At 46.2% G+C, this 24,423-nt stretch overlaps 1 protein-coding gene across 4 annotated transcripts in view; it reads right to left on the reverse strand.

Moving 5' to 3' along the window:
- Positions 1 to 24,423, reverse strand: part of LOC140463813 (protein HID1) — a 101,785-nt gene that overhangs the window by 31,856 nt on the left and 45,506 nt on the right. For all 4 annotated transcript variants that reach the window (XM_072558161.1, XM_072558160.1, XM_072558163.1 and 1 more), the window contains exons 7-11: positions 21,326 to 21,548; positions 19,221 to 19,277; positions 14,893 to 15,033; positions 13,825 to 13,915; positions 6,475 to 6,626 (exon numbers count right to left, since the gene is read on the reverse strand). In XM_072558161.1, coding sequence (XP_072414262.1) covers positions 6,475 to 6,626; positions 13,825 to 13,915; positions 14,893 to 15,033; positions 19,221 to 19,277; positions 21,326 to 21,548 — 664 coding nt within the window. The remainder of the gene's footprint in view (positions 1 to 6,474; positions 6,627 to 13,824; positions 13,916 to 14,892; positions 15,034 to 19,220; positions 19,278 to 21,325; positions 21,549 to 24,423) is intronic.

Here is a 24,423-nt window from a genome sequence, read left to right on the forward strand (position 1 = left end):
TGCATGGTTCTCTGAAAGTGGAGTCACAGGTAGACAGGGCAGTGAAGGCGGTTTTGGGTACACTGACCTTCATCAGTCAGGGTATTGAGGATAGAAGTTGGGAAGTTATGTTGCAGTTATGCAGGACGTTGGTGAGGCTGCACTTGGAGTTTTGGTCACCTAGCTATAGGAAGTATGTTACTAAACTGGAACGAGTGCAGAAGAAATTTACAAGAATATTGCCAGGACTCAGCGGTCTGAGTTATAGGGATAGGTTGGACATGCTAGGACCTTTTTCTTTAGAGCATAGGAGACTGACAGGATATGTTATAGTAGTGTGGTACAGAGGGTGGTACGCATATGGAATGAGCTGCCAGCGGAAATGGTTGAGGCAGGTACATTAACAACATTTAAAAGGCATTTGGACAAGATAGGAAAAGATCAGAAGGATATGGGCCAAGTACAGGACATTTTGGTCAGCATGGACCAGTTTGGGCCAAACGGCCTGACTCCATGCTGTCGGACTCTACGTCTCTATCAGTGGCAGATGGAAATGAACCATGAAAAGGTGAGAGGTGATGCACTTGGAAGAAACAACAAGAAAAGGGAATCCTCAATGAGTGACAGGACATCAGGAAACTTAGAAAAACTGGGAGATCTTGGGGTGTTCATTCATGGATTTATGAAGGTGGCAGGACAGGCTAACAGGGGTTTGAGGAGGCATACAGGACACTTGACTTCATCAGTCATAGCGTGGATTACAAGAGCGGGAAGGTTATGTTATATAGGGTTTGGTTTGGCCCCAGCTGAAGTAATGTGTGCAGTTCTGGTGTCCGCACTAGAAGGAAGGATGTGATTACACTGAAGGGGTGAAAAGGAGATTTACCAGGAGATTGCCTGAGATGGAGCACTTTAGCCATAAAGAAAGGTTGAAAAGGCTCAGATTGTCTTCTTTAGACTGAGAGGGGACCTGATTGAGGTATTTAAGATTATGAGGAGCAAGGATAGGATAGATAGGAAGCAACTGTTCCCCTTATTCAAAGGATCACCTGAAGTCAAGTGAAAGGCAGGATGTTTAGAGGGGATTTGGGGAAAATATTTTTCATCCAGAGGGTTGTAGGTATCTGGAATACACCACCTGGGAAGGTAGTTAATGTAGGTAATCTCACAACCTTTAAAAAGTTCTTAAATGAGCACTTGAAATTTCACAACATTTGGGTTTTGGGCCAAGCACTGGAAAGTGGGAATTGTGTAGAATTAGAGCAACTTCTTGTCAGTGCAGACTCAATGGGCTGAAGGGCCTCTTCTCTACTATAGAATGTTATAAGAACACCATCCCCTGCAAGTTCCCCTCAAAATCATTCACCATCCTGACTTGGAAATATATCTCCATTTCTTCAGTGTCACTGAGTCAAAATCCTGGAACTCCCTCCATCGGAATATTGTGGATATATTTACATCCAAGAATGCTGTTTGCTATCTGTATCAATGATTTGGATGAGAATGCAGCTCACCATCACCTATTCCAGGGCAATTAGGGACAAACAATAAATGCCCAGCCAGCAAACCCACTCCTACAAATGTATAGGCAAAAGCAGAGGGTATCCAGTAGCTAGGGGACTAGGACAGAGAGATAGCATGGACCTAGTACAGAAATTAGTAATAAGGACCACAAAAGTAGTCAACCACAGACTGCTCTTGGTTCCATGCATTAGTGATGATGGATATAGAGCAATGAAACAACAAAACAGGCAGGCTGTGCAGGAGAGACAGCGTCAGATTATTGCAATGTTCGGACCCATTCTGAGAAAATGGGAGCTGTATAACTGGTGGAGTTACACGTCACCAGGGCCATACTGTGGTGGGGATGTTTGCTCGGGCCGTTGTTATTGCTGTTGAAGGGCAGGGGTTGCTTGAATTAGTTTGGAAGGACAATGAGAACCTTCATGTAGATTTGGAGGGAAGGGGAGCAAAGCTGAAATGGAAGACAGGAAATTAGGAGTGAGACATTAAAGCCAACATTGAAACGTAGCTTAAAGGAAGGCTGCAAGGACAGCTCAGACTTCCTGATTAATGGTTTTTCAGACAGATACTTCAGAAATAAGAATAGAGGGAGTTACAATATTGGTTAAAGGACCAATTACAGCTGTAAGCAGGGATGCTATGATAGTTGGGCAAGTCAACCTTATTAATGGAAACAAATATAAAATCCGTGCAAAAGGAATCTAGAGAGCAGATTCTTGAACCTATTCTCTTGAAGGAAAAAGGCTGTGTGGAAACCTAATCGAATTCTTCAAAATGATAAAGTGGGTTTGAGAAAATGTTTCCCTGTGTGGGGAACGCTATAACTAAGGCCAATTACAATAAGAGAGAGACCAAGAAATCAAACAAGAAATCCTGGAGATATCAGCAGGGCTGTCAGAAACCGGGGAGAGAGAAACTGAGTTAATATAGAGTCTGGTGTGACTTTACTTCAGGGACAGCTTCACAGATGCTGCCAAACCTGGTAGATACTATAGCGTCTACAGGATCTTGCTTTCAATTTTAGGGAATTGAGAAGAAATTTCTTTAGCCAGAGCGCAGTGACAACGTGAAAGTTGTTACCACAGAGAGTGGTTAAATGAGCGATATTGACAGACTCAATGGGAAACCGTACAAGGATTTTTTTTTAGATTAGATTCCCTAACAATGTGGAAACAGGCCCTTCGGCCCAACAAGTCCACACCGACCCGCCAAAGCACAATTCATTCCCCTACATTTACCCCTTCACCTAACACTACGGGGAATTTAGCATGGCTAATTCACCTGACCTGCACATCTTTGGACTGTGGGAGGAAACTGGAACACCCGGAGGAAACCCACAGGACACGGGGAGAACGTGCAAACTCCACACAGACAGTCGCCTGAGGCGGGAATTGAACCCAGGTCTCTGGCGCTGTGAGGCAGCAGTGCTAACCACAGAGGGAGAAGAGAGAGGAAGAAAGATGGAAGAGACTGGAGTGCAGTATTAATGCCAGCACAGATGGGTTGGGCCAAATGGCCTGTTTCTGTCTATGTCAATACAAATACACAAATCTTTTCAGTCAGTACATTGGTGCTGAAAGTCAACTGATTATATTCAAGAAAGTGGGTGAAGGGACTTCCACGAAGATACTAGCTGGTGTTGCAGGGAGAAGGCAAACTGGCTAGTAGCCAGGAGCATTGACCATCTTTAAATACAAGGCTACATATCTGCTGGGAGTGTACCATGGACTGTGTTAATTAGTTGATCACGAAAGTATATTTTCTATTATTTCATCTATTATTTCCAAAGTTACATTGAGTCGATGTTGATTTAGTTTGTTTGGTGGAGTGAAAATCTGAAAGTGCGAAATCTTATTGCACAATTCTTTCCATCCGTGAAATTATTCTCTTTTTGAAAAATAAGTTATGTTCTCTGAGGGGAATCATAACACCAAGTAAATCACAGGTCAACCAATCAAACTTCCGGGGTGGGAAAGCTACTGGGAAAAGGATTGAGAGGAGAGAATCACTGGTAATTCAGAATGGGCATGGATTAACCAACATAGCCAGTCTGATAAGGCAACGTTGTTTCTGACTATGCCCCCTGAACCCTTTTTTTTAAAAGGAGGTAATAAGGGGAGTCAATGAGGGTAGTCAGGTGTAATCGCCAGAGACTTTTCACACCGTACCTCACATGGCAAACTGGTCAGAAAATTAAAACTCCAAGAAACCAAAATGGAAAATTGCAGCCAAAATCGGCACAACGGCAAGAAGCAAAAACATAACAGCTAATGGGTGTTTCTGTGACTTGAAGACTGTTTCAATAGATTAGATTAGATTAGATTACTTACAGTGTGGAAACAGGCCCTTTGGCCCAACAAGTCCACACCGCCCCGCCGAAGCGCAACCCACCCATACCCCTACATCTACACCTTACCTTACACTACGGGCAATTTAGCACGGCCAATTCACCTGACCTGCACATCTTTGGACTGTGGGAGGAAACCGGAGCACCCGGAGGAAACCCACGCAGACACGGGGAGAATATGCAAACTCCACACAGTCAGTCGCCTGAGGCAGGAATTGAACCCAGGTCTCTGGTGCTGTTAGGCAGCTGTGCTAACCACTGTGCCACCGTGCCGCCCAAAATAGCATTCTGAAGGGCAAATTACTCACGTAATCCTGAACATCAGGGTTCTAAATTAAATGTAGAAGGGATGTTAAAGAAGTTTGCAGGTGATCAGCCATGATCATATTGAATGGTGGTGCAGGCTCGAAGGGCAGAATAGCCTACTCCTGCACCTATTGTCTATTGTGATATGAAAATTGGTTATGTGGTGGATAGTGAGGAAGAAAGTGGTGGATGGTTGACAGACATAAATGCATTGGTCAAAGAGGCAGAATAATGGCAGAATGAAATTCATTTTGAAGTGTTAAGGCATCCACTTATGAAAAGAAAACAGGACAAGGGAATCCGTGGTAAACGCTCAGATACTGAGATGTGTGAAGAAATGGAAGGACCTTGGAGTGAATATCCACAAACCCATCAAGGTAACAGAGCGTGGGACATAATTTCAATGCCTAAACTTTTAAAGGAAACTAAGAGCAGAGGAGTAAGAACAGAAACAGATAAAACATCAGTGAGCCTACAGCTAGATTACTATAGCCCATTCTGGCCACCACATTACAAGGTAAATGTGACCATATTAAGAGCGAGTACAGACGGGATTTTCCCAGAGTGGAAATAGTTTCCTCCCACAGTCCAAAAATGTGCAGGTTAGGTGAATTGGCCATGCTAAATTGACTGTAGTGTTAGGTGAAGGGGTAAATGTAGGGGAATGGATGTGGGTGGGTTGCTGTTCGGAGGGTCGGTGTGGACTTGTTGGGCCGAAGGGCCGTTTCCACCCTGTAAGTAATCTAATCTAATCTAATCAATTACTAGGAGACTTAAATTTAAGGAGAAAAGGAATGAGGTTAAAGAGATGTGAGAGGCAAGGTTTTTTTCTTGTACATAGAAGGTGATAAGTGCTTGGCAAGCACTGCCAAAGGAGCTAGTGGAGGCAGATACCATAGCAGCTTTTAACAGGATCCTTCACAGATAATATGAATATGCAGAAAACATGAGTTTACAGATAACATAGAGGCAAAAAGTTTTTAGTTTAGGCAGACATCTTGGTGGGCCGAAGGGCCTGTTCCTGTACTGTACTATCCTTTGTTTTTTTTTTCATTTGTGAGGTTATTGCCAGGGCTGGAGAATGATGGTTACCAGGAAAGATGGGATAGATTCAGGATGCTCGCTTTGGTCCAATCGAGGCTGAGGAAAGCTTTAACAAAAGTGTAAAAAAAAATAGGTACAGGCACAGATAGGGTAAATAGCCCAGGTCTTTGTCAGAGAGTAGGGGAGTCCAAAACTAGAGGGCATAGGTTTAAGGTGAGAGGGGAACGACATAAAAGAGACCTAAGGGGCAACTTTTTCACACAGAGGGTGGTACAGGTATGGAATGAGCTGCCAGGGAAGTGGTGGAGGCTGGTACAATTTCAACATTTAAAAGGCAACTGGATGGGAATATGAATAGGAAGGGTTTAGAGGCCAAATGCTGGAAAATGGGACCAGATTAATTTAGGATATCAGGTCAGCATGGATGCGTTGGACTGAAGGGTCAGTTTGCTCTAAGAGTGGAGGGGGCAGCGATTGAAGGTAATGGGTGGGTGATTAAAGAGGGGTTGTGGAGAAACCTACAGGAGTATGGAGCAAGCATGGGCAAGTGGGATTAGGCTGGATGGCCTTTCCATGGTTAGCACAGACAAAGGTTTCGGTGAGCTGCTCCTGGTCTGACCTGTCTCTGATATGGCGTGCCTTGGCCAAGGGTTACATTTTGATGACACCGGGATTTGAGAGATGTTGCTGTGCATAGTTTGTTTACTTTGCTGCATTACAAACAGTAACCTCCATTTCAAAGATACTCCGTTGACAGGAAAACAATTTGGGATATCCGAGACTTGTGAAATGTGCTAGAGAAACGGTGGCTCAGTGGTTAGCACTGCTGCCTCACAGCGCCAGGGACCCGGGTTCGATTTCAGCCTCGGGTGACTGTGTGGAGTTCGCACATTCTCCCAGTGTCTGCATGGGTTTCCTCTGAGTGCTCCAGGTCCCTCCCACAATCCAAGATGTGCAGTTTAGGTGAATTGGGCCATGCTAAAAATTGCCCACAGCGATGTGTAGGTTAGGTGCATTAATTAGGGGTAAATGTAGAGTAGTACGGGAATGGGTCTGGGTGGGATAGTGTTCTGAGGATCGGTGTGGACTTGTAGGGCCAAATGGCCTGTTTCCACACTGTAGGGATTCTATGAAATATGTTCCTTCTTTTCCATTTGCAAATTTTTTAAACAGGATTCAGATTCTCAAACTACCTGTGTAAGATTTAACCTCACGTTCTCTGGATTACTAATGCAGTACCATAACCACTCCATCATCACACTGAGGAGGCTTACAATGATAAGGAGATCAGCATGGGTTCCAGTGAACACTGGGATGTCCATAGGCACACGGACCGAGTACGGCTTATTCAGTCGGACACCAAAGTTGCGCTCTCCACTGAGAAGCAGGAGGATGAAGACCCCAATGTGCATCAATCCCACCCGAGCTGCAAGACAAAAGGAAAAGCAACGGTCACATTTCTGTCTTTTCATGTGTTCACCAGCTTTTCTGTCAAAGAATGTAGCAAACCCCTCCAAGTCTTTCCAGAGCTGCCCTTCCAGCGCTTCCTCCATGTGGCAGCAAAGGCATGTTCTAGCTGCTGGCCAGACACTACTCCTCCACTGGCTGCTCTAGCACCTGATCCCTCTTGTCCCACTGCTCTTACTCTGCTTCATCAGTCTCACATTCGTAGTTATCAGACATTGCAGATTTCAAGTTCACTCAGTGAGATAATTTTTAAAATAAATCTAAGCAAGTCTTGTGTCTGATTTCATAGTATTTTGTGTCAATGCTCCAGTCCAACAAGAACTGGTCAGACCTGTTCCATGATCAATATTTACTTAGCACAGAACATGATCTTCAAACGACTGCAGAATTCCTTAAGCACTGACTCACACTGACTACAGCCCACGACGGTTATACAGTAGCACCACGACATACGAACAACCCCGTTCACGAACAAATCAGTTTACGAACAGGATTGTACGTAAAATTTTGCTTCAACGTACGTACGAAATTCAAGGTACGAACGAAGGTACGAACGCAAAAAGCCTGTGTGCGACCACGTGGTTTCATTGTTCTGCTTTACTACGCGCTTGTTGAATGCAAAAGCTCCCGGGCCCCGCGTGATCTCATTCAGTTCATCTTTGGCGCGTGCAGTGTGAACAGCGTTGTTGCTACGTCCAAGCATTCTTACGCTTTCTGAACAATGGGAAAAATTGATTCAGTTCGCGAACTGGGTCCCAGAACGGATTAAGTTCGTTAGTTGAGGCGCTAATGTACTAATATAAAATACTACAAATCTCAAATAAAATCACAAAATGCAAGTGGGGGAGTCATCTGTGGAGAGAAAAACAGAGTTAATCTTATATCAGGTGAAAGATCCTGGCCCAGAAACATTCTGGTTCTCCACAGAGTTAGTGATTTCCTACATTTTGTATTTTCATACATGTGACATGGATGTTACTTTCGGCAAATATTTGCAGCCGCTTCATCTCAACACGAGGAGCTGTAATGAGTGAAATCCTGCAGGGATCACTGCAGGAGCTTCAACTATTCATTGTTCATATTAAATGACTTGGATGAAGAAAATGAATTCAGGCGAGCTACATTTGCTGGTGATAGGTAGGTACTAAACTGCGAAGGGGACATAAAGAGTCAGCAAAGAGTTATGGAGAAGTTAAATGAATGGGTAAAAAATTGGCAAATATAAGTGCAATCTGGGAAAATGTGAGCTTTGACAGAATGAATAGACGAACAGCATATCAGTTAAATGAGGAGAGGTGGCAGAACTCAGAGGGACCAAGGGATCTGGGAGCCCTGGTGCATGAATCACAAAACTTTGTTCTGCAGATAGAGCAAGAGATTACAGGAAGTCCAATGGAATGTTAATGTTATCGTGAGGGGAATGGAATATAAAAGGAAGGATGGTTTGCTGTGTATGTGTCAAGTATTGGTGTGGTCACATCTGGAGTGCTATGCACAGTTTTGATTTAGAAAAGAATATAAAGGCGTGAGACACAGTTCAGAAAAGGTTCGCGCGATTGATAGTGGAGCAGGGAAGTTATGAGGAAATGAGTCGAGAGTGTGGTGTGGGAAAAGCACAGCTGGTCAGGCAGCATCCTGCTCCTCAGGAATTCCTGATGAAGGGCTTCTGCTCGAAACGTCGATTCTCCTTCTCCTTGGATGCTGCCTGACCCACTGTGCTTTTCCAGCACCACACTCTCGACCCTGATCTCCAGCATCGGCAGTCCTCACTTTATGAGGAAATCTTGAACAAGCTGGAAGGTACTGGCTCGAAGAATGTGAGGTGACCTTATAAGACATAGAAGATCGTGAATGACCAAACAAGTGGATGCTTCAGGAACATTTTGATTAGATTAGATTCCCTACAGTGTGGAAACGGGCCCTTCAGCCCAACCAGTCCACACCGACCCGCCAAAGAGTAACCCACCCAGACCCATTCCCCTCTGACTAACTGACCTAACACTATAGCAATTTAGCATGGCCAATCTACCTGACCTGCACATCTTTGGACTGTGGGAGGAAACCAGAGCACCCAGAGGAAACCCATGCAGACACAGGGAGAATGTGCAAATGACCAGAATTAGGGGACGGTGTTTAAAAATAACAGGTCTCCCACTTCAGAAAGTAAAAAGGATTCTTTCCTCTCAGGGTGGTGAGTATTTAGAACTATACTCCACAGAGTACTGTAAAGGCAGGGCTGATGAAGACATTTAAGATAAACGCAGATAGTTTCTCAACTAACAAAAGAGATCAGTCATTTCTGAAGAAGCAAGCTCAAGGGGCTGGATGGCCTACTCCTGCTCCAAACTTGTATGTTCATATGTGTTCCAACTTCTGTCAAGGACAGATTGGTTTCTGGAGACAATATTGAGCTTCAGAACATGACAAGGCAGTACTGGTGGGGACAGGTCAGTCCCTGTATATCACTGGGGTACAGTACTGGTGGGGACAGGTCTGTCACTGTATAACACGGGGGTACAGTACTGGTGGGGACAGGTCTGTCACTGTATAACACTGGGGTACAGTACTGGTGGGGACAGGTCTGTCACTGTATAACACTGGGGTACAGTACTGGTGGGGACAGGTCTGTCACTGTATAACACTGGGGGACAGTACTGGTGGGGACAGGTCTGTCACTGTATAACACGGGGGTACAGTACTAGTGGGGACAGGTCTGTCACTGTATAACACTGGGGTATCACTGTATAACACTGGGGTATAGTACTGGTGGGGACAGGTCTGTCTCTGTATGAAAATCAACGTTTCGGGCATAAGCCCTTCTTCAGGAATGAGGCTAGTGTGCCAAGCGGGCTGAGATTAAAGGTAGGGGGGAGGGAATTTGGGGGAGGGGCGCTGGGAATACGATAGGGGAAGGAGGTGAGGGTGAGGGTGATAGGCTGGAGAGGAGGTGGGGGCGGAGGGGTCAGGAAGAAGATTGCAGGTCAAGAAGGCGGTGCTGAGTCCAAGGGTTGGGACTGAGAGAAGGTGGGAGGAAGAGAAATGAGGAAGCTGGAGAAATCTACATTCATCCCGTGTGGTTGGAGGGTTCCTAGGCGGAAGATGAGGCGCTCTTCCTCCAGGCGTCGTGTGGCCAGGGTCTGGCGATGGAGGCGGCCAAGGACCTGCATGTCCTTGGCGGAGTGGGAGGGGGAGTTAAAGTGTTCAGTCACGGGGCGGTTGGGTTGGTTGGTGCAGGTGTCCCAGAGGTGTTCTCTGAAATGTTCCGCAAATAGGTGGCCTGTCTCCCCAACGTAGAGGAGACCACATCGGGTGCAACGGATACAGTAAATGATGTGTGTGGAGGTGCAGGTGAATTTGCAACGGCTGTAGAAGGATCCATTGGGGCCTTGGAGGGAGGTGAGGGGGGAGGTGTGGGCGCAAGTTTTGCACTTCTTGCGGTTGCAGGTGAAGGTGCCGGGAGTGGAGGTTGGGTTGGTGGGGGGTGTGGACCTGACGAGGGAGTCGCGGAGGGAGTGGCGGAGGGAGTGGTCTCTCCTGAACACTGATAGGGGTGGAGACAGAAATATATCCCTGGTGGTGGGATCTGTCTGGAGGTGGTGGAAATGACAGAGGATGATACGATGTATCTGGAGGTTGGTGGGGTGGTAGGTGAGGACCAGTGGGGTTCTGTCCTGGTGGCAGTTGGAGGGGTGGGGTTCAAGGACGGAGGTGCGGGAAGTGGAGGAGATGCGGTGGACAGTCGGAGATCAATTCATTTCTGCCCTTTCAAAACAGCCTCTGACTGCAAGAGCATTGAACTTTGTGAGGCTCCCTCCCTTCATTCAGCCTGAGGCCTGGATATCAGGAGTGACACTGAGTCCTCTGGAAGGGGACCACAAGAAGCACAATGGGTGAGGGGATAAGCCAGTGAGCTGGGAGCAGGTCAAGGAGGACATTCTCTCTCGTCCCCACAGCATCATTGGCCCCTCAAGAACTACAATCAAAATAGCATAGCGGGCCCTCCGAACCCTCACTGTTTATGAGAGGGAATGAGAGAGACAAGGGGTGTGTGTGAGAGAGAGGGAGACAGAGGGAAGGACTGAAAGAGAGTAAGATTTAACAGAGACATACAAGATAATCAGAGGCTTAGACAGGGTGGACAGTGAGAGCCTGTTTCCTCAGACTGTGATGGCTAGCACAAGGGGACATAGCTTTAAATTGAGGGGTGATAGATATAGGACAGAGGCATAGGTAGGTTCTTTACTCAGAGAGCAGTAGGGGCGGTGGAATGCCCTGCCTGTAACAGTAGTAGACTCTCCAACCTTAGGTGCACTTAAGTAGTCATTGGATAAACACATGGATGAAAATGGAATAGTGTAGGCCAGATGGGCTTCAGATCAGTTTCACAGGTCAGTACAACATCGAGGGCTGAAGGGCTTGTACTGCGCTGTAATGTTCTGTGTTCTCTGTGTGTTCTGAGTGAGTGAGTGAGTGAGTGTACACGCACTTGCGAGAGAGAGAGACACTGAGGAAATGAGAGAAAGTGATTGTGTGTGTGGAAGTGAGGGATTGAGAGCATGTGGATCTGAAGGAATGTGGCAATGAGAGAGTAAGTTGGTGTAAGTGTAAGTGAGTAAAAGAATATGGTTGTTAGGAAACTCTGCTGGAGGAGTGAGTGTGGAGGGTGGGAATGAAGGCGTGACAGAGATTGTGCGGGCATAACAACAGATGTGAAGAAAAGAGGAGGAGTGAATGTAAGGGATGTGAAGCAATGAAAGATAGAATGTGGGTGTGCACAAGAGAAAGCAAGAGTGAGAGATAGAGAGAGAGAGAGAGAGAGAGAGAGAGAAATGAGTAAGTGAGGCTGAGAACACACGAGAGACCTCTGAGACTGAGTGAAGCTCACACACTCCCACCTTACCCCTCTTGCTCTCCCTCACCAAATCCCTTGCAGAAAGCTCTCCACAAAACAGTCTGGGAGAGGGGGAAATCCAAGGTTGAAAAGCAACCCACTTCTAACCCCCCCCTTTTGTATGAAGCCCAGAGGCCAGCTTGAAGAATGCTCCTCTGGAGGCAAATGTAAGGTCAATGTTAGTTAAACCCAAACCTTAAAACCATCTCCACTTTCCTCCCAATTCTCTGGTGACCAGGGTTTGGGGCTTTGTTTCTCTCTAATTAGTTCTGTTTCTGAACTGAAATGGCAACAAAAGGTTTCACTAGTTCACTCAACTGCTTGGCACTTTTCAAGGATCACTCTTATTAATACACCTTTAATTGATCAAGTTATTCCCTTGGAATTGTTTTTTGGTTTGAGTTTCGTGTTTACTGTTGCACTAAACCTCAATCACAGGGACACCACTCACCAAGTAAGAAAAAAAAATGAAATCTGTCCCCTTTCAAAGATGTGAAAAGATTTAAGAACTCTGGTTTAACACTCATCCAGGCTCCTGCAGCACTGCACTGCACTGCACCCTAGTGTCAGCCTTGGCTCAAAGGCGAGAGCAGGATTTGAGCCTGGAACTAACACATTCGGAGGCAGGAATGCTACTGACTAAGGTGCAGTGAACAAACTAATCCAATGCACCTGGTCCAGCCAGCCATTACTACTGAGCTTTTAAATATTGACACTACCCTCTGCAAAGTGACTTCTAGTTGTGTCCCTACAATCCGGACTCTCCCCATGCCTGCTGTATCGGATCTGTCAGCCACATGACCCTCGTGTGCAGCTGCCCAGCTCAAACACAGAGATAAAAGATTGTAGATCCCTGAGGCTGAGTTGGGCACAGTGGGATTGGCAGGATGCCAATGTGGAACCCATGCCAGATCAGTGTAAGATCCGGCCACACCCCTCCACAAACCAAAATGTTCAATCCCATGTCCCCAGTCTCCCTCAGTTCGTCACCACACCCTCAGTCTTGCTCAATGCCCACACCCCCAGTCTCGCTCAGTAACCCCCCTGCACCCCCAGCTTCACTTCTTTTGTTATTCATGGGGTTCTGGATAGACACGAGAAAGTGGATAAGCTGCCTTTAGAAAAATCAAATCGTTGGCGAATCTGTTTCAGACAGAAGCTAAAACAATCACATTATTAGATTAGATTACTTAGTGTGGAAACAGGCCCTTCGGCCCAACAAGTCCACACCGACCCTCCGAACAGCAACCCACCCAGATCCATTCCCCTGCACCTAACACCACGGGCAATTTAGCATGGACAATTCACCTAACTTGCACATTTTTTGGACTGTGGGAGGAAACCAGAGCACCCGGAGGAAACCCACGCAGACACGGGGAGAATGTGCAAACCCCACACAGACAGTCACCCAAGGTGGGAACTGAACCCAGGTCTCTGGCGCTGTGAAGCAGCAGTGCTAACCACTGTGCCACCGTGCCACCCACAGGCCTGAACTCACCAAAAAACAAGTCATAGCAGGTCAAGGTAAATTTTCCAGCTGCCATTGTCAGATTTAATCCCAGGCGTCTGGAACATTAGTCTAGTATCACATACCCTTATATAAGAATTATTTCCACAAAGACAAGTTAAACAGTCAGATTGACTGAGCTCGGGCTTCTTTCATTGGAAAAAAGAAGGAAGAGAAGGGACCTAATTGAGATTTACAAGATAATGAGAGGCATAAATAGAGTTGTTAGCCAGAGACGCTTTCCCAGGGCAGAAATTGTTAACACGAGGGGTCATAGTTTTTAAGCTGTTTGGCAGAAAGTATAGAGGGGATGTCAGAGGCGGGTTCTTTACACAGAGTTGTGAGAGCATGGAAGGCACTGCCAGCAGCTGTTGTGGAAGCGAGGTCACTGGGGACATTTAAGAGACTGTTGGACATGCATATGGTCACAGAAATTTGAGGGTTTGTACGTTAGGTTTACCTTACATGAGGATCAATGGTCGGCACAACATTGTGGGCTGAAGGGCCTGTTCTGAGCTGTACTGTTCTATGAACAACACCAGTTAGACGAGCGAGCCAGTGTCATCTCAGGATGGTTGCAGCATCCAGAGTGAATCATGACAGCCACCCAGTGTTACTTCCCAAAACTCCTCAGCACTCACTACTTCACCCAAATGGGCGAGTTCCCATGGGAAGTTTTACCCTTTCACCTCAAGCTACTCTGGAGACTGAGTGAGAGAGCAGTGCAGGTTGTGGAGAATAGGCCAGAGGAGAGCTTACATTGGTCAGCTCGCGCATCATTCAGATAGTACAGGATGGGCACCAAGATATCCAGGACATCACTGCTCTTCAGGGCATAGAAAAGGAATTTCTGCAAAAGGAAAATCCAGGAGAAGTATCGAATGGCAGTCTTTAGAAAATTAAACCACTTGAACAGTCTCTCCCCTAGTCTCAGTCAGGGTCCCCTTGTCACATTCCTGTGCCTCTTCCTCCCCACCCCCCACCAACCCGGCCTCATTCAGTGACCCCCACACTGTGCCAGAGTCTCACGCAGTGCTCCCCATGACCCCCAGTCTCGCTCAGGGGCCCCCCCATAACCCAGTTTCGCTCAGGCCCCCCCCCCCATGTGATCCCCAGTCTCAGTTAGTGCTCCCCACACCCCACTCTTGCTTAGAGCCCCCCCCCCCCCCCCCCCCCCGTGACCCCCAGTCTCATTCAGAGACCCTCCCCGCCTCTGGTCATCCCCAGTCTCACTCAGGGGCCCCCTGTGATCCCCAGTCTCGCTCGGAACCCCACCCCACCCCCTCAGTCTCGCTCAGTGTCCCCTTCTTCTCCCCCCCCCCCCCACCCCCGTAACCCATAGTCTCACTCAGGGGCCCCCCGCCCCCTCCCCAGTCTTGCTCAGAGCCCCCCCGTGACCCCCAGTCCCGTTCAGGGACCCCCATGACCCCCAGCCTCGCTCAGGGCCACCCCATGACCACCAGTCTTGGTCAGAGCCCCCTGTGATCCTCAGTCCCGCTGAGCGCCCCCTGCACCTCCCAGTCTCCCTCAAAGTCCCGCATGCCCCCCCAGTCTTACTCAGTGTTCCCCAAGTCTTGCTCAGTGCCCCACACACCACCCCTCCCAGTCTCATTGTGCCCCCCGCGACACCCCAATCTCACTCAGTGCCCCCCCCCGTATACCCCCACAGTCTCACGCCTTGCTCCCCGCACCCCACCAGTCTCACTCAGTACCCCACTGTGTCCCCCCAGTCTCACTCAGTGCCCCCCGTGCCCCCTCCAGTCTCATTCAGTACCTCCTGCGTCCCCCCCAATCTCACGCAGCGCCCCCTCCAGGGCGGGGTCCTACCTTGTTGAAATCACAGAGTTTCCAGAAGAGAACCAGAAGCTCCTGATGGAACTGGATTTTCTTGGTGGAATTGGGCAAGTACGTCTGGAGCAGTGGGTTGTTTAGCAAACGAGCCAGACCTTTCAGAATAAACTGGAAATCCTGGGAAGCCAAAAACAAATATAATCATTCACAATCATTCAATCTTTCAGTCACAGACTGACTGTATCAGAGTAATTCCCAGACAGACTCTGTCAGTATGCACTTTATTACACCATTATGTAATAATGTCACCTATCCCATATTTATACAACACTGACAGTTCACATATAAAGTTCAAAGTGAGTGCTCATAATGTCCACAGTTCCATATGCATCTGCCTTCATCCTGTTCTGAGGCTGTACTTTCTACTGTGTGCCCTGTGCTGGTTTCTGTACTGTTTTCTGTCAAAACTGTACACAGTGATAGCCTGTACACTAGGATATTCCTGATGAAGGGCTTTTGCCTGAAATGTTGACTCTCCTGCCCCTCGGATGCTGCCTGAACTGCTGTCCTATGCATTATCCCTCACACTGGTGCCAGCATTGTCTCCCGTCGCTTGCTCTTGCTGCCACAGACTAACAGCTTCAACACGCAATCATATAATAGCATCTTTAGTGGAGCTCTATTACCACTTTAACTCAATCTTGAATGGCCATAGCTGTGGCCCATCCAAATTTAATCTGGAGCAAAGCACTTGTGTGACAAAATGAATGGTTTTATGGAAAATTCAATGCAGGGAACATCACAGGGGTCAGTGGGAACACCAGTACAAGGAACATAACAGGCAATAGGGTGAACACCAGTGGCTCTGGTTTTAGAAGTCTGTGTTTCACATGTACACTCTTCTATGCCCTTTGTCTTGACTTGCAGCATTCTCTCTAATATTTTTTCCCTCCTAGGCCTGTGCACAACATCGATCTTTGGAACCTGATACATTATCAATTTGTTTACAGTTCCTTGTTGAGATATTTCATATGTAGGACTCTAATTTTGTTATGGTTAAACCACTTCACTGAAAATTCAGTCTTCGAGGTTTCACAGGCTCAGTGCAATTTCTGCAGCTTCTATCGCCAACAAGTTCTTAGATTGTTTTGCAATTTCTGTTTTTTTTCACCACTGAGGAAGCTTTAGAGCTGAGATTTCACACATGGAAAATTACCCTGCCAGTATCTGGAAGAGCCATTTTCCTAAGGTTAAGGATGTAATTTCAGCCAATTTGTTCACTGCCTTCCACGAACAGCCTAATTACAGTCCAGTAATATTCATCAACACTTCTATGAGAACATATGCATTCAAAAGATATGTTCCTGTCTTCTTTAATCCCTTTGCTCTTCAGCTGTTTTCCAATGTTTAGATCTTAGATGGTGACCTTATCACTTGCTCCATCGATGCCTACATCACAAGTATACAACCCAGCATCACTTTTATTCAGGTCATGTACGAGAAAACAGTGTGATTTTCAATCAGGTAGTAGTCTATATTTGTCATCTGAACCAAAAGCTACTTTTGCCAGATAGGATTGACTTTGGACTTGGATATCTCACACACGATTCCTCTGCCTTCCCAACAATGTCATCCAAGATTTCATGAAGGCCCCAGGCCTTGCTTTCACTTTAATGGCAGTTGAGGTTTGTTGATCTACTGAGTGACGATTAAATACTCTTCCACATTTTCCCATTGCAATTGCAGATTGACAGTTCAGCAACACAACCCACTTGTTTTTTTTAAACGCCATCCTGGTCACTGGAATGCAACAACACATTCCCCTTTCTCCATGCTAAAGGAGCATCAAGCTGAGTAAACTCACAGCATCGAGTGCTGCTGCTTCCTTATTCTGGAGAACTTGTTTGAAATGTACCAGAAGAGATTAACTTTTCAGGAAGCACAGATTTTTTGGTCTTCAATGTCAGCAGTTGATCTTCCCCTGTCCTCTGGTTTAACTTTGTGATTGTCCAGCCAGGATGGAGCCTTTCTGCTTCATTTCATATTCGCCAGTGAGCGGATTAGTGTCAGAGTCACACAGTACGCAAACAGACCCTTCGGTTCAACCCATCCGTGCCAACCAGACATCCTGATCTTGTCTCATTCGCCAGCATTTAGCCCATATTCCTCTAACTCTCTCCTATTCGTGTGTCTATCCTAGTGTCCCTCTTTGTTCTGTGGGTATGGGAACCAGTGATAGTTGATGCTCATGTAATCCTGGTGGCTAGTTTCCTGCCCGTCTACCCCATGTAATGTTTGTTGTGACCCTTGCAGGTATTTTGTATCGACGCTTGTTCAGCTGGCTGAGGGGTCCTCTAAATTCATCAGGAGCTGTTTCAGTGTGGTGGTAGGTTTGTGGGCTACCATGATACCTAAGGGCTGGAGTAGTCTCCTAGTTATCTCTGAAATGGCTTTGATGTATGGCAGGGTGACTAGAATCTCTGGGCATGTGGTGTCTTCCTGTTTTGGTCTGTTGTGCAGAAATTGGTAGACTGCGCTTATTGGGTAACTGATTCCTGCACAACGGACCAAAACAGGAAGACACCACACGCCCAGAGATTCTATCACCCTGCCATACATCAAAGCCATTTCAGAGATAACTAGGAGACTACTCCGGCCCCCAGGCATCAGGGTGGCCCACAAACCTATCACCACACTGAAATAGCTACTGATGAACTTAAAGGACCCCATAACAACAACCTGCAGAACGGACGTCATATACAAAATACTCCGCAAGGACTGCACCAAACGTTACACTAGGCAGACAGGCAGGAAACTAGCCACCAGGATATATGAGCACCAACTATCACTAGTATCCATACACACAGACAAAGAGGGACACCAGTTCAACTGGGACAATACATTCATCCTGGGACAGGCTAAACAAAGACACACGTGGGAATTCCTAGAGGCCTGGCATTCAGACCAGAACTCTGCTAACACACACATCGTTATGGACCCCATTTACCCACCTCTCAGAAACAGAACCTGAAATGATATCGCCCACTACAACAAACTAAGCTACATAAATAGCAAGAGGGACAGAACACTCGCGCTTCACCGGAGACTCACTGATCATGTTACCGAGCTTGGTGGCGAAACGCCGGAGAACAAACCCACCAGCTCAGCAAGCAAACCGACAACCCAAGCTTCAAACCTTCTCCAAAATCTCAAACTTGATTCTCATCCTTGATATTCAATTTGACAGAGACCTTTTCCATGCTTCCCAGATTCCAACTGAAAACAATGGGCTTGTTTATTTAGAATGTGTTACATCAGACTCCAAATCTGATGAGCAATTTACTTCAGCCCAGTTAAGTTTGATTTTCTTCAACCACGTTCTTCCCAATAAGCTGGAAAATTTCCTTTGGTAATGTACCAAGACAAACCTTCAAATGGAGTGTATAACTGAACATTCACACTGAAGTTTAAAGGTACTATTTCACCTGTGTACATCCTCAGTACAATCTTTTGAGGGATGGAGTGCAATGTGACTCGATGCTTCTGATACACATTGTCAGGATCAATGAAACTGCTGTTCCAGTATCTACGCCCATCGTTAACCACTTTGCCATTCACTAAGGGAGTGACCCAGTATCAGATTACGTCACGAGCAATGACAAGTATGTTTGCCATCTCAACATTATCTACCTCTGCTCTGCCTCAGCAGCTGTCTGCTGGAACCCTCACGTATGAATTTGTTATTTCCTCACTTTACAATTACAATGCTCTCCTACTCAGCATCTCATCTTCTATTCTCTGTAAACGTAACTTGATCCAAAAACTCAGCTGCCTGTATCCAAACTCATCTCTGAACGGGCAGACCACAACTGGCTTTGATCCTTCAAAGTGCCAGCGTTTAAATTCTCATCGTTGAGCCCAGACCCTCAATATCTTGAGGCCTCCATTGAGGTATAACCTCGTTGAGCCCTTCTCTGTGCTCCGCTCGCCTCCCATTCTGGCTTTTTGCCAACTCTATCACCACAACATTGATGCCTATGCCTTCAGCCACTGAGGCCTTAAGTTCCAAATTCCCTCTGCCTCCCTCTCTGCCCTTTTGGCCAAGTCTTTAGTTACATACTCTCATACCTCCTCCTTCGGTTGGGGTGCCATTTTTTGTCCAAGGCTGACCTTGTTACATGCGCCTGAAACTGCACACTTCCATTGAATTGAATTAAAGATGCTCAGTTTGCTCAGACCTGGCTCTGCACTAACTGGGTCACTGTTAGATCAGTTTGTCCGTCTCACAGTGTTACATCAAAGGAGCTCTCACCTCCTGTGTACTAAGCTTTCCTTGTTAATGCAGACTAATGAAGGAAACTTACCTCCTCCCTATGTATTCGAGACAAGTAGTTGACAAACAGATTCTCTGGGCCAAGAGGCTGTAAAAGATAAATGAGACAGTTTGGAGTGAACACCATATCCCTGCCCATTCTAATATTCTGTCTGTTATATTTAAATCATCCCTCCAACGCACTTGTAAACATCAATGATGAGCTCACACTGCCCTCAAGGTCACTGAATTCCCAAGATTCACCATCCTGTGTGTTAAGACACACCTCCTAATCGCAGTGACCTGCCTCTTATTTTGAGTCTAGATTCCGAATACTCAATGGGGAGCACCCCCCCCTCCCGTATCTATCCTGTCAAGCCCTCTGTAAGAATTGTGCATTTGAGTGGGATCACTTCATTCTTCTAAACATTAGAGAATGTAAACCCATTCTATAGTCTCTACCTTTTGCCTTAGGTAGGGAGACTAAATCTGCATATCTTACTCCAGATGTAGGAGAACAGAAGACTGCAGATGTTCGAGATCAGAGTCAAAAGGTGTGGTGCTGGATAACCACAGCAGACCAGGCTCTTCATCAGGAACATTCCTGAATAGAGCTTCAGTCCAAAACATCGACTCTGCTGCTCCACGGATACTGCCTGACCTGCTGTGACTTTCCAGCACCACACTGCTTGACTCTTACTCCAGGTGTAGTCTCACCAAGGCTCTGCATAAGTCAGAGAAGGATTTTTTACTCCCATATTCAAATCCTCTTGAATTAAGAGCCAACATACCATCTGCCTTCTCATTTGCGAACTGTTAACTTTCAAAGACTCACCAACAAGGACACCTAAGTCCCTTTGGAGCCTGCCATTTCTCAGCACCTCACCATTTAAGAAATTAATGCTATATTCAGGGATATGTAACCATTTCCAAGACTCTTAAATTCACCTTCCTTTCCTGATGACTTTGTGGGAGAGCACTGACAAACATGGTACTAATTTCTGACCTTGTAGATGGTCCCAGAGGGAAAGTGACTGCAGCGTTATAGACTAGTAAGCATATTAAAGAAACATTCATCACAACTAGAATACCTTGTGGAGGCTGGTTATTATTTGCCACAGACCTTATATTACCATTCAAACAATCACACCCTCACGATTTATACACACTGCCAGGGAATGTTTTGTCCACAAACCTAAATTTAATCAAATCAAATAAAAATAAGAACAGCACCTTAGGGGCACTAAAGCTTTATTCCAAATTTTAAAGGAGAATTTTAAACTAAAATGTTGCAGACATCTAAATACACTTATGCAGGGATTGAACAAATGTAACTAATCAAAACAAAAATAAAGCAGCTCAAGGAGGCACCACTTTCAAAAGAACCTGAAATTAATAAAAATCTAACAGCCCACCATCACACTGTAACTGAAATTAACAAAAATCTAACAGCCCACTAGCGTACTGTAACTGAAAAGTAAATTCGGGGATTAAATCAGAATGTAATCAGTAAGGGGGAAAGTGTCAAATGCACCTGGGAACTACACACATCTAAATATGTAAGCATCTTGTTTGGGCATATTATGTTACACCTCCTGGAAGTGGGAGGGAACTTGAACCCAGACCTCCTCGCCCAGAGATAAGCTCATTACACCACAAGCACGCCAGGAGTCCCCTTTCATAATTAACTAAACAATATTAAACACTTGTTTAAGTCATTCCCTTCAACATATTAGGTACGGGAAGAATTTATAAGATATTAACAATTGAGTTGACCAAGCCGGTGCACATCTACTTTCAACCTTTGGGTTAGGGATGAGGAATAGAAGGAGGACCCCTCAGCCAGCTCCACCATGTTATTAATCCTGTACCTCTTCACAGAGGTCAGCTACCTGCTGGTAATCACTGTCAGAGCTCCCAGCAAAAATACTGGTCACACAGGCAAAAGTAAACAGCATAGCGACAGCTTCCTTTCCAGCATGATCAATGAGTTAATGAGGAAGAGGGTGGGGACAGAAGGTCCTGACGTGTCCCCAAATCAGAGGGGATACTCACCAGCCAAAAGTTTCCTACAAATCTTGACAATGTGCATACTGGAAGCACTGAGATTATAGTGAAGGAAACAATCGCAGTAGGGGCTCGTGCCGAATGTCCTACCTCTGTATCGTCCATGGCCGTGCTTGTTGTGGTCCCATCCACAGATGGGCTGAGGCTGGTTGAAGCATCGTGGTCCAGTGTCGCAATGAGGACCTGGGCAGCCACCTCCACCAGGGGCTCCCGGTAGTCGGAGAAGAGGAGGTGGTTGTAGGGGATGCCATATCCCACAGGGTCATACGCACACACAATGTTCAACAGTGAGGTAAACAGCGGCAGTGCATGTCTGAAAGACAGCAATCAACCATGGCCAAGTTAGAGAGTTGAGAGAATACCTAACTGTACAAACAGTGCGTGTCTAGGTGAGAAAGAGTGCAGCATACCAGAAGAAAGGAAGAGGCATCAAGTACTGGTTCCTGGAGGGTCAGTATCAAACATGACTGCAGAGAGTCTGAGAGGGTCAAGGATCAAACAGTAACCACATGTAGTGCAAGACTGGCTGGGTCCAAATCAATGCTTATTGTTAACTTATAATCTACAGAATCCCTACAGTATGGAATCAAGCTATTCAGGCCATGGAGCACACTGACAGCATCCCACCCAGACCCACTTCCTCTACCCTATCCCTGTAAGCCCACATTTCCGAAAGCTAACCCACCCAGCCTGTACATCCCTGGACACTATCAACAATTTAGTACAGCCAATCCACCCTAACCTGCACAGCTTTGGACTGTGGGAGGAAACCAGAGCACCTGGAGGAAGAACGTGTAAACTCCACACAGACAGTGGCCTGAGGGTGGAATTGTACCCAGTCTCTGGCAATCCGAGGCAGCAGTGCTAACCACTGAGCCACCATGTTGCCACTTTTAGCAAGATAGTATGCAAGGTACTGTGACAAATTCTGTTCTGTTAGAGTCAAAAAGTAACACTATCACAAAGATTCTGTTCAGCAATTCTCAGGCCTCGTGACCGTTATGACTCAGACAAGGACAAAGGGAGAGATGAGGGTAGCTGCCCTTAATAGTAAGGCAGCGTTTGACTAACTGAAGGATCAAGAAGCACCAGCAAATCAGAGGTGGGTAGAGACTCCGGGGAAAAACGCTCCCATGGATTCAGTCAAACCCAATACCAGGGACAAGATGGTTCTATTGGATAGACAATAGGTGCAGGAGTAGGCCATTCTGCCCTTCGAGCCTGCACCACCATTCATTATGATCATGGCTGATCATCCTTAATCAGTATCCTGTTCCTGCCTTATCTCCATAACCCTTGATTCCACTATCCTTGAGAGCTCTATCCAACTCTTCAATGAATCCAGAGACTGGGCCTCCACTGCCCTCTGGGGCAGAGCATTCCACACAGCCACCACTCTCTGGGTGAAGAAGTTCCTCCTCATCTCTGTCCTAAATGGTCTACCCCGTATTTTTACGCATTGCCCTCTGGTTCGGCACTCACCCATCAGCGGAAACCTGTTTCCTGCCTCCAGTGTCCAATCCTTTAATAATCTTATATGTCTCAATCAGATCCCCTCTCAGTCTCCTAATCTCAAGGGTATACAAGCCCAGTCGCTCCAGTCTTTCAGTGTAAGGTAATCCCGCCATTCCAGGAATTGACCTCGTGAACCTACGCTGCACTCCCGCAAGAGCCAGAATGTCTTTCCTCAAATTTGGAAACCAGAACTGCACACAGTACTCCAGGTGTGGTCTCACCAGGGCCCTGTACAGCTGCAGAAGAATCTCTTTGCTTCTACAATCAATTCCTCTTGTTATGAAGGCCAGCATGCTATTAGCCTTCTTCACTACCTGCAGTACCTGCATGCTTACCTTCATTGACTAGTGTACAAGAACACCCAGATCTCTGTACTGCCCCTTTACCTAAACTGATTCCATTGAGGTAGTAATCTGCCTTCCTGTTCTTGCCACCAAAGTGGATAACCGTACATTTATCCACATTAAACTGCATCTGACCACTCACCTAACTTGTCCAGGTCACCCTGTAATCTCCTAACATCTTCATCACATTTCACCCTGCCATCCAGCTTAGTATCATCAGCAAATTTCCTAATGTCATTGCTAATACCATCTTATATATCATTAACATATATTGTAAAAAGCTGTGGTCCCAGTACTGATCCCTGTGGTACCCCACTGGTCACTGCCTGCCATTCCGAAAGGGAGCCGTTTATCACTACTCTTTGTTTCCGATCAGCCAACCAACTTTCAATCCAAGTTAGTACTTTGCCCCAATACCATGTGCCCTAATTCCACTAACCTCCTATGTGGGACTTTATCAAAAGCTTTCTGAAAGTCCAGGTACACTACATCTACTGGATCTACCTCGTCCATCTTCAGAGTTACATCCTCAAAAAATTCCAGAAGATTAGTCAAGCATGATTTCCCCTTCATAAATCCATGCTGACTCTGACCTATCCTGTTACTACCATCCGGATGTGTCGTAATTTCATCCAGACTCCAGCATCTTTCCCACCACTGAGGTCAGACTAACTGGTCTAGAATTCCCTGCTTTCTCTCTCCCACCTTTCTTAAAAAGTGGTACAACATTAGCCACCCTCCAATCCGCAGGAACTGATCCCGAATCTATCGAACTCTGGAAAATAATCACCAACGCATCCATGATTTCTCGAGCCACCTCCTTCAGTATCCTGGGATGTAGACCATCAGGCCCCGGGGACTTATCAACCTTCAGACCTAACAGTCTCTCCAACACCAATTCCTGGCAAATATAAATTCCCTTAAGTTCAGGTCCTTCAGCCACTGTTACCTCAGGGAGATTGCTTGTGTCTTCCCCAGTGAACACAGATCTGAAGTACCAATTCAATTCTTCTGCCATTTCTTTGTTCCCCGTAATATATTCCCCTGTTTCTGTCTTCAAGGGTCCAATTTTAGTCTTAACCATTTTTTTGCCTTTCGCATACCTAAAAAAACTTTTACTATCCTCCTTTATATTCTTGGCCAGTTTACCTTCGTACCTCATTTTTTCTCTGCGTATTTCCTTCTTAGTAATCCTCTGTTGTTCTTTAAAAGCTTCCCAGTCCTCCGTTTTCCCACTTATCTTTGCTATGTTATACCTTTTCTCTTTTAACTTTATAGGTTTCTTAACTTCCCTCGTCAGCCACAGCCACCCATACCTCCTCCTGGGAT

This window comes from Chiloscyllium punctatum, chromosome 39 (genome assembly GCF_047496795.1).
Source record: "Chiloscyllium punctatum isolate Juve2018m chromosome 39, sChiPun1.3, whole genome shotgun sequence".
In the NCBI taxonomy this organism is placed as follows: domain Eukaryota; kingdom Metazoa; phylum Chordata; class Chondrichthyes; order Orectolobiformes; family Hemiscylliidae; genus Chiloscyllium; species Chiloscyllium punctatum.